Source organism: Pteronotus mesoamericanus, unplaced genomic scaffold (assembly GCF_021234165.1).
Source record: "Pteronotus mesoamericanus isolate MK-2021 breed Mesoamerican mustached bat unplaced genomic scaffold, CSHL_Meso_final contig_59, whole genome shotgun sequence".
Lineage (NCBI taxonomy): Eukaryota > Metazoa > Chordata > Mammalia > Chiroptera > Mormoopidae > Pteronotus > Pteronotus mesoamericanus.
The window spans coordinates 6304324-6325267 of record NW_026555206.1 but is presented as its reverse complement, the minus strand read 5'-3'; the positions used below and the strand labels follow the sequence as shown (position 1 = coordinate 6325267).

The 20944-nt window shown below is 53.3% G+C and overlaps 1 protein-coding gene across 2 annotated transcripts in view; it reads left to right on the top strand.

Moving 5' to 3' along the window:
* Positions 1-14446: 14446 nt before the first annotated feature.
* The window catches only part of GRID1 (glutamate ionotropic receptor delta type subunit 1), a 714118-nt gene continuing 707620 nt past the window's right edge, over positions 14447-20944 (top strand). For both annotated transcript variants that reach the window (XM_054580465.1, XM_054580464.1), the window contains exons 1-2: positions 14447-14541; positions 16702-16857. In XM_054580465.1, coding sequence (XP_054436440.1) covers positions 14463-14541; positions 16702-16857 — 235 coding nt within the window. In that variant the 5' untranslated portion in view covers positions 14447-14462. The remainder of the gene's footprint in view (positions 14542-16701; positions 16858-20944) is intronic.

Below are 20944 nucleotides of genomic sequence, written 5' to 3'. Positions count from 1 at the left end.
TCATCTTTTCTCTTTGTACCTGTGTTCCTCTCTCTCTCATTCTTTTCCTTCATCTGCTTAAACCAGTCCCCTTAGCATATCTTGGAGTGCTGGTTTGGTAGAGATGTATTCTTTCAGTCTTCTCTTGTCTGGGAAACTCTGTATTTCCCCTTCTATTTTAATGGAGAGCCTAGCTGGGTAGTGCAGCCTTGGCTGTAGGCCCTTGCTTTTCATGGCTTGGAATATTTGTTGCCATTTCCTTCTGGCTTGTAGTGTTTCTGTTGAGAAGTCAGCTTCTAGGTGTATCGGGGCCCCCTTGTATGTTACCTTCTCCTTCTCCCTTGCTGCCTTGAGGATTCTCTCTTTGTCTTTGACATTTGCCATTTTAATGATGATGTGTCTTGGAGTGGACCTCTTTGAATCCCTCTTGAGTGGGGTCCTCTGTGCCTCCTGGATCCATGAGAGCCTTTCTCTCCTCAAATTAGGGAAATTTTCCATCATTACTTTTTCGAGGAGGTTCTGTATCCCTTGCTCCTCTTCTTCTCCTTCTGGTATCCCTATTATACGGATATTATTGCGTTTCAGGTTGTCCTGCATTTCCCTAAATGCCTCTTCATTCTTTTTGAGTCTTTTCTCCATTTCTTGTTCTTTCTGGGAGCTTCTTTCTACCTTATCCTCCATCTCACTGATTCGATCCTCAGCTTCATCCAGCCTGCTTTGGATTCCTTCTACTGTGTTCTTCAATTCAGAAATGGTATTCTTCATATCCTCTTGTGTCTTCTTGATAGTTTCTATATCCTTTTCCAGGCTGATATAGTTTGCTGTAAGATCCTGATAGTTTCTCTGCAGTTTCTCACAGTTATCTTTGAGCTGGCTGAGCTCATTGAGCTTCCTTAGAAACATTGTTTTGAATTCAGTATCTGATAGTTCCCTTGCCTCTATTTCATTTAGCTGTCTCTGTGGGGAGTCCCCTTTTCCACTCATTTGGGGGGAACTTCTTTTTCTTCCCATTTTTGTGAGAGTCTGTTAAGTATTTTTGTCCTTTACTTTTCTTTCTGGGCCTGCCTCTGATGATGTCAGTTGTTGACCCTATAGGACCTTGGATTGTTTCTTTGAGCCTTCCAGGAGTTTAATGCCTGTGTCTGACTCCTGCTTGGAGCAGCTCTGTGACCCCTTCGGTCAGGGCTGGGCTATTTTTTGGGATCTGTCTGCACTCTCACTCTGGCTCCTTGAGCACGCTCCCAGTGCAGCAGGGTCCCCTACCTGCCTCTGCTCACATATGCTCGCCCCAGACCAGGGGGTTTATTCGTGACCTCGCGTACTCATCTGGCCCCCCCTGGCCGGCGAGCTCCGCGGCACTGGTCAGTTTAGGGTCTTCTATTGTGTATTTTCCCTGCTTTTGGCTCTTTGGGTGCGTTGCTTGCCGTCGCCAAATGGGGACTACGGAAATGGGAGGAAGTCAGCTCTAGGACTCTCTGGTTAATTCTGTCTCTGGTCTCTCCTCCAGGGATTCTGGGCAGCTCTGCTAATTTTGTGGGCCGCTCTGCAATTGGGGGCGGGCGGGTCTATTTATGCCTGCCCTTGCCACTCTGTGCACTCCCTTGCAGGCCATGTTGGTGCCAATCTGTGGGAGGCCTTGCCAGCCAGTGCAAGCATTCGCCAGCCCGCGCGGGTCACACACATGCTTGCCAACCCTCGCTGGTCACTTGGTGCAAGTGTGCACGGCTGCATTGGGTGTTTTTGGGGTATCTATGTGTGCTTTTCGCTCTTTGGGGGTGTGGTCTCTTCCCGTGCAATGGAGACTACGGCAAGGAGAAGGAGTCAGGACTCCCCGGTTCCTCCTCCAGTTCTTTCCCCAACGCCTCCGTTTCTAGTCTCTCCTCAGGGGTCTCTGGGCAGTTCTGTGACCTCTTCGGCCAAGGATCCACCCCCTGTGCGGCCTGCGTTTCAATCGCAGGCAGTCTGGTTCCTGCGCGCCCCTCTTCTGCCTCTTCCACCTCTTCCGGGTCGTGCCTTTCCAGCCCACAATGGAGACTACCGAACGGGGAGGGAGTGGGGACTCCCCGATTTCTCCTCCCGTTCTTTCCCCAACGCCTCCGTCTCCAGTCTCTCCTCAAGGTTCTCCCAGCCAGTCTGCACTCAGCCCCACAGCTCACATGCGTACAAGCTGTGAGCGGAGCGCACAAAAAGCAGGTTAATTGATTCCCTTATGCCTGAGCGAGATGGTAGCTGCAGAGTGGGAGGTGCGCCATCACCCGGGCTCCACTGGCCGCCGTGTCAGTTCTCTTCACAAAGTTTTCCTCACCAGTCTTTCCCAGGCACCAGCCCACCCTGCTGCCGCCTCTACCCAGAGATCAAGGAGGGCGGCTGCCGCTGCAACTTTTGCGTTGGCCCTTTAAATGTCTCTTTGCATCCCCAGCCACCTGTCTCTGGCAGAGAGCGCCCCTAACCTTTTCGGGGTTGCGTTTTGTCTGTATTTTCTTGGTTTTAGCTGCTGTAGTTTAGGGGTCCCTGTTTATGATTCAGGCCCCGTTCTTCCCGGGGGAAGCTAACTGGCCGTTTCAATGTCCCTCTGGTGCCAGTGTCCGTGGGCACCCAGCCCACCCTCTCGTGCCTCCACCGCAATTCTCACCCGTTGGGATGTGTGAGAATCGAATCCACTGTCCGTGGCACCAAGGCTCGTCTCCCACTATCGCTCCACTGTTTTCCAGGTGATTACTCCATTATTTAGTTGCAATTCCAGTTTGGTCTTGGGAGGAGGTCAGCGCGACTCCCATTCACTCCTCTGCCATCTTCTCTCCTGCTTCTACTTTTTGGCTGTTGTGAATGTTACAAACATGGGCACATACATATCTCTTTGAGGTCTTTTTTCAGTTCTTTTATGTATATACCCAGAAGTTGAGTTGCTGGATCATATGGTAATTCTATTTTTAATTTTTTGAGAAACTTCCATGCTATTTTCAGTGGGAGCCGCATAATTTACATTCCTACCAACAGTACGCAGGGTTCCAATTTATCTCATCAACCCCTGTTAATTTTTTATTGTTTTGGTATTTTTTGATACTAAAAGGTGTCAGGTGGTATCTCATTGTGGTTTTGATTTGCATTTCTCTAATGATTAGTGATGTTGGACATTTTTTCATGTGCTTTTTGGCTATTTGCATATCTTCCTTAGAGGAACATTGACTTAAGTCTTTTGCTCATTTTAACATGTTGTCGTTGTCGTCATTGAGTTGTAGTAAAGGGTTTTAAACAGGGTGTCATAAATTGACCTATGATTTGGAGAAAACTGAGCTTGCAAGGTTTGCAGTAATCATGGTGAGAGGAGAGGAGGGCCGGAGCTGCTGGCATGGGGAAGATGGGTGCTGCACACAGATGCCTTTGCCAAGGCCCACCTGGGCCCTCTTCCCGCTCTGGATCTCGGGTAGCCTAGGGAAAAAGCCACCCAGATCATTTCCTTGGATGCTGGGGTCTGCTTGGATCCTAGCCTTTTATAGACCCCAGGGAAGGCTCAGGGCAGCCCCATTAGGCCCTTGGGAAATGCAGGGCCTCAGTCCTTGCATGTGGCCCAAGCAGATAATGGTTTATAACTGGGGATACAGTATACCTGTCGTCTCTTCTGCAGCAGTGGCCTGGTCATAAGGATCTAGCTCTAGAAACTGTAGAAATGACGCTGTTGATACATGTAAAATCAGTCTCCCTTTCCCCTTTCTGACTATCAGATGGTTCAAAGGTTTTTGGGCTGTGGAGCCACACTGCCCAGTTTCAAATCCTACTCTGCCACATAATAGCTGGGCAAGTTACATGACCTTTTGTACTTCAGTTTCTCTCTCTGTTCTGTGGGAATAATTAGTATGCCTCCCTTAAAAAGAATAGAAGGAGGATTAAATGAGTTAATAATGTATATAAAGCATTAAAACGGTGCTTGGCTCATAATATCTGTTGGCTATTTTATTGTTATTTTCACTGATATCAGGCCCTGTCCAGATTTCGATGACCGTCCAGCCATCCACAGCTCTCCTAGTCCAGGTCAAGGCAATTTTATCCTTGGGTCCAGTCCTTTCTCATGGGGCACTCCAAGCGCCAAAGCCGGGCCTGTTCCCCAAGCCGCAGGAAGGGGGCAGCATTGCACCACACCTGAAAGTGGAGGGCGCAGTCCGTCCTGGAAGCAAGTGGCTGCGTCTTTTTCGCTTTGTCTCTAGCCTGGAAGGGTTGGCAAAGAGCAGGGAGACGGAGGTCGTTTCTGCTCCGCCCGGGGCTCCTCGGGGCCTGGGAGCCCCACCGCCTTCCCTCTACCCCTTCGGTGCACGTGGCTCTATTTTGGCACCTTGAGCAGCCTGGAAGCGCTCAGCTGCGCACTCACCCAGCGCACAATCTCCCCCTCTGTGAAGTGGGGGTAATTGTGTGCTGTCTCTGAGCTTGGGCTAGGCCACGTGTAGAGTGAGGAGCAGGAGCTGTTGTTAACAACCTCCACCAGAGCCTTCTTTAGGGAGGGAGCTGCGCGGGGCGGGCCTCAGGCCTGGGAATTGTCTGGCTTTCTGTGACTTGAGGGGAAGTGAGGCCTTGAGGGCATACATGTGGTTTCCGCTCGTGGCTGGTCTTGTGGTCCTGAAGAGAGGGCCGATCTGGGCGTGAGGGAGGAGGACCTTGAACACGGGCCAAGGAGACCCCACTTTCACCATTTGGGGTCACACACCTCCCTCCAGCGGATGGTGGCAGAGGCAGGTCAGCCCCGCTCAGGACTCCCTGGGCAGGAAAAGACCTGCCAAAGAGCCCCAAACTGTCAAAAGAACACCGAGTGACCCCAGTGATCAGGAAATGTACATTAAAACAACCTTGAGGTACAACTTTAAAAAAAAAGAAAAATTAGAAATTAATAATGCCTAGTGTTGGCGGAGGTGCAGAGAAACACACTTTCCTGAATTGCTCATGAAAATGCAAATTGGCTTTAAAAAACAGCTTTTGAGAGCAATTTTGGAAAAATGCATTAAGAAATTTAAATTATGCATAACTGTTCTAGGCATTTATCCTAAGAAAATAATTGCATAAGAGCTGAAAATGCCTGTATAAGTATTTTTACAGTAGCATTGTTTATAATGGTGAAAATTGGAAAAAAATATCCCATAGCAAATGACCGGTTAAATAAAGTTTGATAGATTCATGGGATAGAACTGTAATTGGCCATTAAAAATAATGTGTTTAGGAAACAATTTCATGGCAGGGGGAATTACTAACATTAAAATGTTCATTCACTCATTAATTAATTAATTGATTTAACTAACATTTATTGAATATTTAGACATGCCAGGCATTGTTCTAGATAAGGGAATAAAATTATAAACAAGATGGATAGTATCCTTCTTCTCATAAGACTTATCTTCTATACAGGGAAACAAACAATAAACAAGTGAAAAATAAATTAATTTCAGGAAGTGATACTTTTGTCTGCTTCTATTTAAAAATTATACCTGAGTAGAAAAAAGGACAGGAAGATAAACATCATAACATCAAAGTGGCTATTTCTGGTAGGTGGTAATAGTCAGTATTTGTGTTACTAATAGCTGAGAACTTTCAGACAGGAAGGGCTTAACTGTCTCATGTATATCTAGAGTTGAGAAAGCCCACCCCTGTCATCTGGTGCTTCTGCCACCCTGGGACAAGGCTGTCAGTCCCTATGCTTGGCTTCTCAAGGACACAAGACAGAAGCCTCTCTTCTGAATCTCCCCTCCACATTCCAGGTGAGTAGAAGTGGAAGAACGAAGTCTTTTTCCACCTGAGGTGTTGCCTCTTCATTATCCAGGAGCAGGGCTTCAGCCATTTTCTCATTGGTCAGAAAGGGCCAGGCTACTCCTAGTTGACTGGAGGTCAGGAAGAACTTGGAAGTGGTATTATGAGTAATTGTAATTTCTTCCTCCATGTTTTCTGGAATTTTCTAAATCAAACTAGGTATTAAAACAAGTTTTGCGTAGAGGAAACAAAAGGCTTTTTGTTTTTTAAGATATAGGGTGGGTGTGGATTGCTACAAAGGAAGCCAGAGCAGAGTGAAGGCAACTGCAAATGGACTCAGACACACCTGAGGCACTTAGGCCTCGGCCACTGATTCCTGTCCCCTTTGGTCTTGTGGGCTCTCCCCCTGACCCCCACTGCAGGCTGGCACAGCTCTGAGAGGATGAGGTGAGGTGCAGGTGCATGGCTGCCCCAGTGAGGGCTGCTCCCTTCCATCTGCCCTAGCGCTCTCCATTTGCTGGTCTGCAGGAGGGGTAGATTTGTGCAGCCTGGGCTGATGCAGGGCTGGGCCCACTGGCCCTTGGATCTTTCTCTTGAAACAAGCTAGAGTTTGTCCCCATGCACAGGCCCTGGTGGCCCATGCCAGACCCACCTGGGTTTGCATCCTGGCTTCTGTACTGTGTTTATTTCCTGTGCCTGCTGTATCAAATTACCACAGATTGGGTGATTTAAACAGCAGAAATTTATTGTGTCACAGTTCTGGAGGCCAGAAACCTGAAATGTGGCAGAGGCTCTAGGGGAGAATCCATCCCTTGCCTCTTCTGGCTTCTGGTGGCTGCTGGCATTACTTGGCCTGTGGCTCTACTGCCTGATCCCTACCTACCTGGTCACATTGTCTTCTGTCTGTGTCTACCTCTGCTTCTCTAATATGGACACTTGTGATGGCATTGAGGGCCCACCCAGACAATCCAGGACAATTTCCTCATCTCAATCACATCTGCAAAGACACTTTTTCCAAATGAGGTCAACATTTACAGGTTCTGGGGATTAGGACCTGGGTGTCCTTTGGTATATACATTTCAGCCTATCACATCCATTAACTGCCCAGTGACCTTACTGCCCTGTGATTTCATCTGTAGATTGGTGATGAGAACACTGTTTTCTCAGGGTCTTGTATGGATCATCAACCATATGAGCAGGTGACAATAGGACTTGGACTCTTTGTGGTTGAGCCCTGCTCCTCCATTCTGACATCTGAGGGTTATTCTCCTCTTCCAGGGCAGCTTCTTCCTTCCTCCCCATTTAGCATTGGCCTTTCCTGATTCTGGAGACAGCTAAAGAGGCCTGCATCCTCAGGGTCTCTCTCCTGAAGACACTTGTCCTCACCTCCACTGATTTCTCCTTCTTGCATTGCCAGCTCCCTGCAGCAAGGTGGATGTTGTGCCATGGTGCTGTGCACAGGCCTGGTACTTGGCAGGGGTAAGCCACATGCAGGTTCCTTTCCTCCCCTGGGGGCTTCCCCTTGGGGTCTCTGCTCCCTGCTACCCCTACTTGTGTTCTCCCACACCAAATCCCTGGGCCTCTCTGTTTTCCAGATAAATGTCCTAGAAGTTAGGGACCTTGCCCAAGCCTGGCCAGCATGTCAGTGGTGGGACTAGGGTCTGTGCAAGCTCCCTGCCTCTTCTGGAGGAGCACTGGGCAGCCCCTGCTCCAGGCTGAGTCCCCAGGAGCACCCCTGGGAGTTAGCACCTTTATCCTTTGGGTTTATAGGGTGCTAAATGCACCATGACAGACAGGCAGAGAAAATCAATCATAATTTCATTTCATTGCCAGATAAAAGAAGAGGTTTACAGGCCAGAAATCCTTCTCTTGGAAATGGGTGTGTCCATGAGCAGGGTGATCAGATATGTTAGGGGCTGCAGAGCAGAAGGGCTGGGTCTGGGGAAGGGGCTTTTGGCCAGATGAGCCAGGGCTCCAGGCAGATGTAGCTCCCCCTATCTCTGCTCCCCTAGGAAAGTGAGGGGCTCAGCTCTGAGAGGCTACAGGCTTAGGCTGGTGGGAGCTGCTGGGCTTTTCTTGATTTAGGTGTGGAAGAGGTGGGATCGATGAGCCTCTTACATTCATTTAACCAAGTGTCTGGGGCTTCCACTGTGCAGCTCCAAGCCTGGTGTGCAGGCTGACACTTTAGTACCCCACCACAGATGCGGAGCAGGCCGGAGTGAGCCCTGAGGTCCCACTTGGACACCTGCAGACTCATCCCTGGGGAGGGTAGAGGACATATGGCTGGTACAGAGCCGGAGCCAGGATGGGTTGGTCAGTCTCCTGTGAGCATCCTGGTAGTCAAGGGCCTTACACCTCTATCTTATTTTTTTTTAAAGATTTTATTTATTTATTTTTAGACAGAGAGGAAGGGAGGGAGAAAGAGAGGGAGAGAAACATCAATGTGTTGCCTCTCACGCTACCCCAACTGGAGACCTGGCCCTCAACCCAGGCATGTGCCCTGACTGGGAATTGAACTGGTGACCCTTTGGTTCACAGGCCAGCACTCAATCCAATGAGCCACACCAACCAGGGCCCTCTGTCTTGACTCTCTATTGTGTATCAATGGCCCTATGGCTTCCCCAGGATGCCCACCGAGGAAACGATGGTTGATATGACTCTGGCTGTTGTGTGGGGCCATCCCAGTCCTTGCTCTGTAGAGACCTGTCTGGCAAGGGGTGAGCCTGGGCCTCAGCATCTCCTGCTAGGGCCACCCTGGCAACTTCCACCCCAACCTCTCCATTGACTCCTCTTCATGTCTTGCTGTTCTAACCTCTGCATTCCTTTACGGGCTTCTACATTCATGCCTTTCTCTTGCTGTTCTCTCTGCTTGGAATGTGCGCCTCTTTCTTAACTCAGTTCTACCTGCATGGAATCAGTCCACTGCAGGGACCCACTGCAGCAGATGTCAGGGAGAAGGAGGAAACTTGGGCAGTGGTGGAAGGCCAGGAGGTCTCTGTGATGCTCCATGTCCTGGGTGTGCAAAGTTGTAACTGATGTGTGAAGGGGCATGACTTTAGCTCTGGGCCAGGATTTGGTTCCCTGCCACTTGGCCTTACCTAGGGAGTTGGGAGCTCTCCAAATGCAAAAAGAGAAGAGCTACAGAGCCCAGGGGCTAGGGAAAGAGGGTAGAAGTTTCCCTAGACCTTGTAGCTGGGAAACAGGGACCTCAGCAAGCTGCCTGGGAGGGGCCTAGGCCAGCCTTTGGGCTTAGGGAGAGGCACTTTTGGGTTGTGGTTTTCAAATTTTAGACTCTCAGCAGCAGAACCTCTTCCTCACACACAGTGGACTCAGGGCATCCATGTACAAGGCTGACAGAAATGGCACAGGTCTAGAGCCCCAGAAGCCCCAGTCTCCTCTAAAGAACCTCCTAGATCCAGGCTAAGGGATGGAAACCTGGAGGATCGCTGCTTTAGGAGGAGGTTGGGACACAGGCTGCCTCAGGTGGCCTGAGACTAAGATGACAGCTCATGGAGGGGACTTCCTGGAAGCTGAACCTTCCTTTCCTTTGCTTTCCTTTGGTATTTGGTAACACCTTTGTGCAAACTCTGGCCTGCCTCTTCTGGTCTTCAGAGGGGCCTGAGGGAGGGGAAGACCTTGTTGGACTCTGTTTGTTGAGGGGAGCCAGGTTGGCCTTAGCTGGTGTTTGGTCCTGCCACCTACGCTGGAGAACATGGGCCCCATGACCAACCTCTGCAGTTCCAGCTTGTTTTTGTGAAGGAAGCATCTTGTCACATGGGTACATTTTTGGACTACCTTGGTTCTAAGCAGACCAAGCACCCCATCCTGGGTCCCTTTCTGGACTGTATAATGTGGATAAAGAGGGCTTATTCTTGCCCTGCAAAAATGAGGTGCTCCTATCTAGGGAGGAAATGCTGTGTGTGACTTCCTTCTTTCTCACTGGCCTGTGGAGTGTGGCTCCAGCAAGCAGAAGCTCTTACCACCTGGGCTGCCGGCCACGAGTGCCTGCCCCACACCATGGGCAGTACTGTGGAAGGATATCTGAAAATGTACGAAATCTGGGTGTGCCCAGGGGGTGGTTCCAGCAAGGTGGGTTCAGCCAGGGCACCTTCAGACTATCTGTCCCCACCCCTAAGCTTGGGAAAACTGAAGACTAAGTGAATAGAAGAATGGAATAGTTGAATGAGTGATGCAAAAGATTTCCAGCCTGGAAAACTGAAAATAAAAACCCATGAAACTAAGAGTAAAAATAAAATAAAGAATATGGTAATATAAATGGTCAAATAAAGCAAATACAAGCTGAGAAACAGTAAAAATGAAATGAAAGAGTTTGACAAGAAGGTGTAAGGAAGACAAAGTAGAGATGGGCAACTGACATACAATGAAAGGCAGCTACTGGGGTAGGGGTGAAATAAGCAACAAATAGTTTTTGTTTTTGTTTAAGAAAACCCTGGTGGGTTAAGAGGGGTTTCCTGAGCTCAGATACGGGCAGGGAGTGGGTTCCCCGGAGTCCAGGGGTCAGGCCCAGCCTGGAATTGTGGTTGCAGGGCTCCAAGCCTGGATCCTTCTAAGAGGCTGGCTAGCCCCTCCCTAGGCAGTTGACCCCCAGGCCTTGGGTTGGTGTCCTCCTGTGTACTCTGGAGAGCTGGTCTTCTGTAACAAAACCTGCAGAGAACTCCCCAGGCTGGGCCTTGGTCTCTTGTGCTGGCAGTACCGTCATGCAAAACCTGGGCTGAATTGTTTTAGAAATCCATAGGGCCTGGGTTGGCTCTATGATGGAGAGGGCATAAGGCACTCTTTCAGAGTACAGTACCATGTCTAGTGCAGGGGTTCTCTAGAAGAAACATGATTGGGGAGGGGACACCTCTGCAGGAGTTGGGCATCGATGGTTCTATAGGGAACAGGTAGCTCCTCAGGGACTGTGCCAGGGACTGGGAGGGTCAGGACTTCAGCTTGCCCTTCCTTAGACCAGTTTTTGGTGGGGTGAAAAAGAAGGTGACAGAGAGAGAAGAGGTCTGATATTCTGGAACGACAGAGGTTAAGTTACAATGATTTTGGCTTCAAAGAGGACAACCATGGCCTCTCTCTTCATCTTGACATTTAATTTGCAGCTTTGGTGGCAAACTGCTGGCTTCCAGTAATGTTCCAGTTGAGATTCTTGATGGCCCCAGTTTACTTTTTTGCACCCTCCTTCAGTTTTCTTGTGTGTAAAATGGTAATGCCATCTTACTGGTAAGATGTAGGGTACTGAGCACAGTGCCTGCCTGTGTAAGTGTAGTTAGAATCAGTATAACTGATGATCTCTTTAAAAGAGCAATCCTCTGTGTTGGCTGAACTCTGTGCAAAAGTAAGATTTATCGACTCAGTTTTAATTTCTGTGGATATACCTTTGTGTAGTGAGGAGCAAAACCAACAGGACTGAGTCCTTGGTCTGCCAGTAACTCACCCGGTGCCTTGGGCAAGTCTCTCCTTTCTCGGAGCCTCAGTTTTCCCTTCTGTGAAATAAGTATGTATCATATGCCCCTGATACTGCTCATCTATCTTCTCTAACCAGGTTGTCACAGTAAGGGGTGAACTTGTTCATTGGGTAGAGTTGCTTCCCCTGAAGTTAGGTTTTGGGCAGGAAATTTTTGCAGTCCCAGAAGTTATCAGGGCTTAAAGGGACTGGGCTGGCCAGGATCAATAAGTAATTAGGGGCTTGATGGGCCCAATAAAGCCCCGATAATGTCCCTGAACCTAGCAATCCCTAGCAAACTATTTGAATCCTGGCAGAGAGGATTCAAATAGTGTTGCTGGAGGTGGGTGTGCAGAGGGCTCCAGTGATCTCTGGGCCTGCCTCCCAGCTCTAGGAAAAATGGGACCTGTGCAGAGTGCCCCTTGTGGCCAGGCCAGGAGTACCCAGGGCATTCCAGTCTGGCAGAGAATAAGAGGATGAGCATTTGGGGATGGTGAAGGATCCCACACTGCGGGAGGTGGAGGGGAAGGGGGTACCCAGGGGAGGGGGTGAGGTTGCCCCAGGCCAACAGCTTCTAGTGGGTTCCAACCTGAGCCATTATCCTCAGGTCCCAAACCAGAGAGACCTCATCATCCACTTTATCATCCAAACTAGAAACTGATATAAGTCTTTCCCAAACTGTGTGTGTATGTTGGTGCGTTGCCCTCTTAATATTTGGAAGTGGGTCTTATGGCTTGTCTCACTGCAATCATGCCACCTCTACCTAGCATAATGTACATCAAGAAAAACTTCAGACTGGTTTAGCAGTATCACATGCCTACTCTGCTAACACTACGGGGGCTCTACCAAGTGAGTTTGGGGCCCTTCACCTTATGGCTCTTGACTTCAGGTTTGAGTGCCTGACCACAGCCACAATCCTTCCATGGTGTAAAGAGCCACCACAGGAACCAAAGTGTTATATAATAAAATCCTTTATTTCTTTTCTCCCTACACCCAGTGAATGGTGGAATTTCGAGGGAATGAGAATAGAGGCTTGGGGGATTGGAGAGGTTGGGTGGGGTGTGTTTTACAATTCAGGGCCTCTAAGGCAGGTTTCTTGAAAAAGGGCTTTTGCGTGGGTACCACACTCAGCCTGGTGGCCTAGCCTCCCACAGGCATAGACATTCCTCTCTTCTCACCCTCTGGCCTCCTCATCCTGGAAGTCACTACCTGCTTATATGGTTCCTTGTAATTTCTCTAACCCAACTTCTCCTCTCCACCAGGCTGCCCCTACCCAGCTGAGTCGGTCACATCAACCACTGCCAAGACTGCCTCACTGCTCTCCCTGGCCCCATCTGCACAGGCTCCTTTCACTTTCCAAAGTGAAATTTGCCAGTAACTCCTCCATGGGCCAGCCCAGTCCCTGATAACCTCCATGGCTCACAGCTTGGGACACACACACACACACACACACACACACACACACACACACTTCTTTTTACTTCATGCCTTGGCTGGCTAATAATCTGGCTGGCTAATAATCAACATCCAAAGCCTGGAGGCTTCCCTTTCTTCTCCCTTGGTAACGCCCACTCAGCCTTTAGAACAGTCACCTCCTCCAGGAAGCCTTCCCTAACCCTGTATTCCAGGCTGTCTCAGAGCACAGGATTCACCTGTGCATACATAGCTCATTCAGGGAACTTGCCACATCTTTTAATGATCTGTTTTTGTGTCCGTCTCTCCCACTGCGTGGGGAGTTACCGGCAAAAGGTTGTTGCTGAACCCCTCAGAACCCCGCGTGCCCAGTGCATGGCTTGGACCCCGGCAAGGGGCCTTGGGGCCAGACCTACGACAAGGCCAATGGAGGCTCCCGGGCTTGCGGTAGTGGCCCCTTGCATGAAGCTCTTCCAGGCGCGCCCAAATCGAACTTCGACGGAATCCAGATCCGGGAAGGCTCAGCTGCCTCTCCGAAATCGAGGGTGTGCCACGTGGAGCCCAGTCCACCTCGGACTTGGGTAGGGTGTGGAGTTGCGCGTCTGCCTTGCGACCACTTCCCAGGCATAAGTCCAAACAGCTTAACGCTAAAACTGGTAGTCGCCTGCAGGAGGTAATTCACCCGATGGCAGAGAGAGCCCCACTCGGCGCTGGCCGCATGGAGCCGGCTCTCCGCCTTGGCTCGCGCGTGAAGGCTCGGTGCAGGCTCGGAGTCTGAGAACACCGGCCGCTTGGAAGGCTCCTCACGTCCAGTCACCGCGGTCACGGCTGCGCCGGTTTCCGGCCATGAATTGTGCTTCAGAGTCCGAGCCTCCTGCCCGACTCCTGGCTGAGCGCGGGTCCCGCGGGGCGGGGGATGGGTGCACGCCAAAGTCCGGGCAGCAAGCTGGGATTCGAGCCCGCCGTCCCCGGTCTGTTCGGTGACGCTCGGCCGCAGCCGGTCCCCTTTGATTCCCCTTGCATCCCGGTGCCCATCTCGGCGCCCCGCCCCGTCTCCCTGCCGACCCCGTGAGGGTTTCTATGCCTCAAGCGTGGTGGATAGCCCGAGATGCTCGGCTGCTGAGGTCGGCAGGTACCAGGCGCTCCAGGACCCTCGGAGGGCAATCAGTGGCCGACGCTTCTCCGTCCTCCCGCCCCTGGCGAATAGGGAGGGGGGCGCAAGGCCCAGGGCCACCAAGTCTCTGCGCGCCCAAGCCCCGGTCGACCTCCGCCACAGTGCTGGCCTCTGAGCATCCCCCAGGCCGGGAGCACCAAGCACCCGGTGCCCCCTCCGAGTCGCGAGCAGGGGAGCGGCGCTCGGCGAAGCTGAGGCTCCGCAGTCACGTGGTCGAGAGGAGGGCGGAGGGGCGGGAGGCGGGCAGGGAGGGGAGGGGGAGCGGAGCCGAGGGGGAGGGGGAGGGGAGGGGGCGTCCTCCGCAGTTCGCTCCTGGCCGGGGCTCAGACACACAGCGAACCCGGAGCCGCCGCGCCGGCCCGGCCGCCGCCACCACTGCCTCCGCCGCCTCCGAAGCCGCCCAAGCCGCGGGAAACGCTGCCGCCGCCGCTGCCACTGGCCGCCCCCGCTGCGCCGGCCTGGGCTCGGGCTGCCACCGCCGCCGCAGCCGCCACCGGAGCCGGAGCGGGAGCCCGACCGCGCGGGGCTGGGCTGGCCTGGGGCGGGAGGGGGGGGCGCCGGGAGCAGGGGCGGGCGCGCGGGGGGAAGACGCACGGGCGGGTTCGGCTCTCCCGGGGAGCGGCCCGGGACTGCACCCGGACGGGCGCCTCCCCGCTCCGCGCTGCCCTCGGCCTCACCCCGGGCCCGGGCGGATGAGCCGCGCGCCTGGGGGACATGGAAGCGCTGACGCTGTGGCTTCTACCCTGGATATGCCAGTGCGTGTCGGTGCGGGCCGACTCCATCATCCATATCGGTGAGAGCAGCAGGCGGCCGGGCATAGGCAGGGCGGGGGCCTCAGCAATGCTGGAGGTGCGCGGCATCCAAACTTGGCTGTTCCCGGGTCCGAGGGGCTCCGCGGGCGGTGCTCCATCGAAGGGCCGCGCCGCCCCGCGGAGGAGCGGTGCACGGGCCGCACCGCGCTCCAACGGGCCCCTCGCCGCTCCCCCTAGCTCCATTCCCTGCACGGGGTCCCTCGGCCTCTGCCAACACTTAGGGCCGCGGCTTCGGGGAACCCGGTCATGGACACGCTCCCAGGCCCGTACCCCTGGAGGAGCCGTCGGCGGGCTACGGCCAGTCCTTCGGCACAGCTCAGATCAGTGGGGAGCAAGGGGCGGAACGGGCCTGGGGTCTCGCCAAGTTGGCAGGGCAGAATCAGGAGAGGCCCAGCCGGAACCGTGTGTTGTGGGTGGGTGCTGTCAGTATGTGTCGCTGTGTGTGCGCCTGGCACCGTGTTGGTATCACTGCCAGAGGGCTTTGGGATGTGTGGGACTGAGCCTGTGTTGGTGAGTGCGCGACTGTCAGCCAGCCTGTTAGAGTGGACCCAGTGTTTGTCTGTTTCTCTTGTGTGTGTGTGTGTGTGTGTGTGTGTGTGTGTGTGTGTGTGTGTGTATCTGGTTGTGGCGGCTGCAGCCCAATCCTGGACAGTCCCAGAGTTTCCTGAGGTTCAAGTCTTGGGGGCCAGCAGACACTCCGGGTTGTAGGAGCCCAGGGAAGAAGAGCGTGGGCGGCAGCGGTGGCGCTGGTGAGGGTAGTGTGTGTGCGCGCGCTGAGCGGGAAGAGATGGAGGGAGAGAACCGGTAGGGAAGATGAGAGTGGAAAGAAGGAGGGGGTGGACGGAGAGGGAGTGTGTGGGAGTTGGTAGCAGCAGGAGAATAATTCTAGGAAGTTGGGCTGGGTTGGGGGGTCGAGGGCGGTTGATTTGGGTGAGCCCCTTTGCAGTCGCCTCTCCGGAAGTTGGGGAAGACCAGAGAGCACCGAGAAACAGGGCATTCAGAGATGTGAGAGGAGGCCCGAATGGTGGGACTGGCAGGGCGGGACAGGGGGAGTTTGGGGTAGAGAGGGGAGGTGGAGAGGGGTGGTGGGGTGGGTTTGGTGGGCTGCATCACCCCCCTCCCCTTGCCGGGGGCCAGGGGGTAAACCATCTTCCCGAAGTGGTTGGGTGTGGGTGGGTGGGCGCTCGGGTCTTGTGGTCAGCATTGTGGCTCTGGGTGCATCCAGGAACTGGGGGCCTCCCTCTGCCTGCCCAGCCACCAGCTCCAGGAGGATCATTGGGCCTATCTCTTGGGTCGTGGGGATGACTCCGGAGTTGCCCAGGCTTCATGGCCGGGCCGGGCGACTTGGAAGCTCAGAGTGGGCCAAGGTGGTGCTAAGCTCGAAAAAGGCCATCCAGAGGCCGCCCTGGAAGAGCTCTTAGCGATTCTAGAAGGACCTTTCAAGATAAGCTCTCTTTGGGCTTCTCAGCCCTGTTGGGTCAGAAGGCAAGGGGTCTAGGGGACATTCCCCTCCCCACAACATTCAAGCAGGAAGGAGCAGCAGGGAGAGATGGAGAGCAGAAGTCGGAGTCCAGGGGTCAGGCTGGATAGTGTTGCAGGGAAGCCAGGCTGGCACTGAAATGCTGGTTATTCAAGGCCCCTGAATAAGAAAGCCCCTGGAGCAAGAAAGCCACCCCAGGCCTGCCTGCTTAGCTCCACACACAGGGGAATGTGCTGGGCAGAAGGAAGACATCATTCCGATTTTGAGTTTGGGGCAGGGTAACTTTCTGGCTCCTGAGATGTCAGGGTATATGTGTGCTATCTGAGGTCACTCCAGCTTGGCTCAGTCAGTTGTGTGGGGCATAGCCGGGTCACGAGGGGGCTTGGCTGTGAGAAGTGGTGGCAGCATCTGTGATGTGCATGTGTAATTCATGTTAACTGTGCATATGTGTGCTGTGTATGTGTGTGGGGGGCATCCTGTGCTGATTGACTTAGGAAAGCCTTCAACTATTCTGAAATGCCAGCCCAGAACTCCCACCACCTGGCAACCAGAGGTCCTGCCAGCCCCAAGACCAAGGCGGGGGTAGGGGTGGGGGTCGGGTGGGGTTGAGGTGGGGAGGGAGGGCTCTCCAGGCCAGGTCTTGACCCCTCCTGTTCTTCAGGTGCCATCTTCGAGGAGAACGCGGCCAAGGACGATAGGGTATTCCAGCTGGCCGTATCTGACCTGAGCCTCAACGATGATATCCTGCAGAGCGAGAAGATCACCTACTCCATCAAGGTCATCGAGGCCAACAACCCGTTTCAGGCCGTGCAAGAAGGTGAGTGGCCACGGTGCCCAGGGCTAAATGGGCCGCGGCCTTCCAGACTGCGCAGCAAAGACCTGCGGGGTTGCGATGGGCTTGGCTGTACGTGGAGCCTCCTGTGTGCCTGCCTGGGCAGCCGCGGTACCAGCCACAGTGCTCGCTCTTCGTCCCTCCCCAAACCAGCTACGCTAGTAGTGCTCTGCGCAGCGGGGCCGGGGCGGGGAGCTTGCGAGTGCTGGGAGCCGGGCTCCTGGCGGGGCGTGTCACGGTTCATGCGGCTCCTTTCTAGCTGGGTTGGTGCGTGTGTGCGCCCTGTGCTGGCCGAGCGGGAGTCAGTGGCTCAGGGCCGCGTTTGTTTCTGGAGTGTTTGCGGGTGGGCGTGTCTGCCTCCGTGCACGTCCTCTGACCTCGGTGTGTGAATGTCTGGTGTCTTCTTCACTGCCAACCGAGGAGAGGAGCTCTTGGAGGTCGAGCCTGCTGTCTCCTCTCTCTGGAGCACAGCCCAGTACGTGCCGCATTTCGCGTCCTGCGCCCCTCTCAGTGTCTTGGCTCCGTGTTTCTCAGCGGGCCGTGCTTCTCTGCCTGGTTGGAGGAGCCGGTTTCTCCGCTCTCGCTGTCGCCGCTGTGGGCGGAGGCGCCGCCGCCTGGGCCGGAGGTGGGCGCTGTTTGTCCAGGAAAGGAGTGCAGTTGGTCCAGGCCTGGCTGCAGGTAAATCCTAGCCTGCGCTCGGGCCGCCCTAGACCACAGCCCCTGCCTTAGATCGGGCATGGGAGCAGGGACAACAAGTGCGCAGGGAACTGGACAGGGGTGGGGGCACTGGTGTTTGCTGTTACCTGCTTGATCTCATTCCCTTCTTTCTGTTCTACCTTGCTCTAGGCTGGCTCTGGAACCTGGGTTCCGACCGCTCGCCAGTCACTTCCTCCTCAGGGTCTGAAACGCTCTCCGCCCCTGATGTCTGCCCAGCCCAGGTCCCTTTCCTTTCCCCTGCCTTCCTTCCTGTATCTGTGGACTAGACTTTGAGGCCAGGAGTGCTGAGGATAGAGGGCACAGCTGGTGGCACAGAATGTGGGGATTTCTCCCAGGAGGAATTGGCAGGACAATGGGTGTAAGGAAGAGGTAGGTTGGTGAGGGCTCCTGGCTGGCCCTCCCTCCCCCAGCCTGCTGAGCTCGGAGTCCTCCTTCTGCCAAGGGTTATAGCTTGGCTGCTGGTTTCTTGGGTACCTGCAAAGATAGGGTGACTCAGTGAAGGCTCTGATCTGGGTCCAGAAGGTTGGAGTTCGTGCTAGGGGAAACTTTGTGCTGGAAATAGGTCTTTTGGGAGTCTCCTATTCTTAGGTGTAATAGAGGAGGGAGAAGGCCGAGCTCTTGGGCCTGATGATCCAAGTATAAGTATGCCTTAAGGTGTTTATACAAACCGAGTTCTGAATGTTTTTTGGGAGTTGTAGCAAGTGGGCATGAGGTTGCTGTTGCCCATTATGGGAATTGCTGCTTCCCGCCTTGGCAGATAACCATGGTCAGATGTCCACTAGGGTCCTGGAGGAGGAATCCTGTCCTTGGTGTGTGGTCCCACCATCCGTCCCTGCCCCCATATTGCCCACCCCTGGATTTCTTTTGTGTGCCCTCATGAAACTGGGCTCCAGCCAGGTGATGCTAGGCCTTGTTAGGCAGTAATGACTGTACCTTGAGTGGGGATCTGGGTGACACAAGCTTGTCCAGTTCCTGCCACAATTTTCAAAGTGCCTCTTGCTCCCTTGGTACATTCCCACACACTTGTCTCTGTGGACATTCTTTCTTTGTGCTGGGGAGCTGGGGACAGAGTGGGGAAGCACATATTTCCTGCACCCAGAAGCTCACGGTGTGTTGGGACCCTGCCTATGTTCCACAGTTCTAGCCGATTTTGCCATTTGGGAATGAAAATCCTAGTGTTGTAGATATGCTGAGTTTTTTAAAAGAGGAGTCCCAAATCTGGACTGTAATGGAAAATTTGATTTTTAACTGTTGTTAACTAATCAAGCAATTTACCAACATATTAAAAGCCCAACAAAAATAGCTATGGGTCATTCAACCTTTAAGCCCCAATGCAACTTTGTCCTGGAGACACAGGGCTCTACCCAGGGACTTTTTCTGATAGAAACCTTGTTTTTCTAGGTCTCAGTTTCTCTATTAGTAGAACTGGAAAAATACCTCAGGCTCCAAGGATTGCAGGCTGACACAGTCTCACAGTGGAGTGTGAGAGTGTGTGTGAATGTCTGCACTAGGTAGTTGGATTCTGGTGGCTGAAAGGTAGCGGGGTACTGACCGGCTGTTGCTTAGCTGCCTGTGGCTAACCAGAAAGTGTGTGCTGGTTAAAGCTGGTGTATGCTTTCAAATTATGAGTTGTGTGAGCAGAAATCCATAGTGTTATTCCATGTCCTTGTGCAGAACCTTGGATGTCTATGAGGGGTGGGACCAACCAGCCCTCTAGGGCCTCAGGGAGTTCAGAACAGTGCTCAGAGGCTGCTTTTCCCTAGCCTGGAGCTTGGCTGGGCAGGCACTCAGCTTTCTGGGAGTCCTTCCTTCTCTGCTCTGTGGGGTGCTGTCCATCTGTGGCTTGGCCCTGCTTGATTGATATCTTGTCTTTCTTGGGCCTGGATGTTCATTGCAATAGGACGTGGGTGGTGGATGCAGTTTGGGTGGGAAAGGAAAAGACTTTTGGGGGTAAGGGAGAGGGCAAAGATGAAGGGGGCAAAGGCAGACTGGATTTTAATCTCCATCATGGACTGGAGAAGCTCCTAGTGATCCCCTGTGGATCGGAGATTGAGCTGATTCTATCTCTGTTGTGGTCTAAGAGACAGCACTGTACCTGGTCCAGTGCTCCATTCCTGCTCCAAGCCAACCTCATCCACAAAGCACAGAAAAGCAGTCACCTCTAGGACCAAAGAGTCCAGATACCTCGCCTCATTTTATCTGTCCTTTGGGAGCTCATGGCGGCTATATGAATGGGTGTCTATGCTCAGGCTCTCTCTCTTTCAGATGCACACATGTGGGTTCTAGTGTCACCATCATCTTGCATAGCTCTCTCCCTGCTGGGGTCTGAGGTGCACTTCCAGATCACTCCAGATGGCTGTTCAGGGGAAGCTACCTCCATGGGGCTCTGGCGTCCAAGGCTGCCTATGCCTCTGGGGCTGAGGAACGTTCCTCTGGCAGAAAAAGTCTAGCTCATGCCTCCGTGTGCTGCTCTCAGGGTGAGCCCAGGGGCTCGTGCTCTTGAGACATGAGCCAGTGTGGGACTCTGCCTCTGCGAGCTGGCTTCTGACTCTGTGAGGCCTAAGCCCTGAGCATACCCCAACTGAGAGTGTGAGGCAAGTGAGAGAATAGGCTTCTGCCTGCAGTTCTGTTTATAAGTCCCCTCCCCAAATCCCACGTGCTGTGAGTGTGGCCAGCTTTTCAACTAACGTGTGCTAATGACCACCATGTTTGTCTTTGCGCCTCTTCTGGTCACCATGTTCCACAAGGGGGCAGAGTTCAGAGCCACGGACAAGGATGTAGTGTCTTGGCCTCGGGTGGGGCTCTGGCTCCTCTGTGGCTCCCTGACCTCCACCATGTACGTGTGTTTTGACCTTTTCTGCCTGTGCAGCCTAAGCATAAGCTCCGTCTGGCTGGGTCTTGAGTTTGGCTGCCGGAGGAGGCTGTGCATGCTGGCTTGTTTACAGGTCCTTGGACAGCCTCCTCCTGCTGCTGCTGCTGCCGTTTTAATCTGTGGCCTTGGAGTTTCTCCCTGCCTTTCTTCCCTTCTCTGGGGGAGTGCAGCCTCTGTGCTGGATTAGGGTTTCCCTGCATTGGGGTCTCACCCACTCCCCAGCGATGTGGTCAGTTGTGGTCAGACCGCCCTGTTACAGCGCCATGAAGACTGTTTTCAAATCCTGCTTGCCTCACTTGCAATGTGACCCTGGGGGAGTCCTGGCCCTGCTCTGAGCTTTTATTGCTTTATCTGTTAAAAGGAAACAATCATAGTACCTGCTTCATAGGATTATTATGAGGATTAATTGAGTGAGATGTGCATAAATTGTCTATGGAAGGCCTGTGGTAGGTTTTCAGTAAACATTAAATCCCTCTCCTTTCC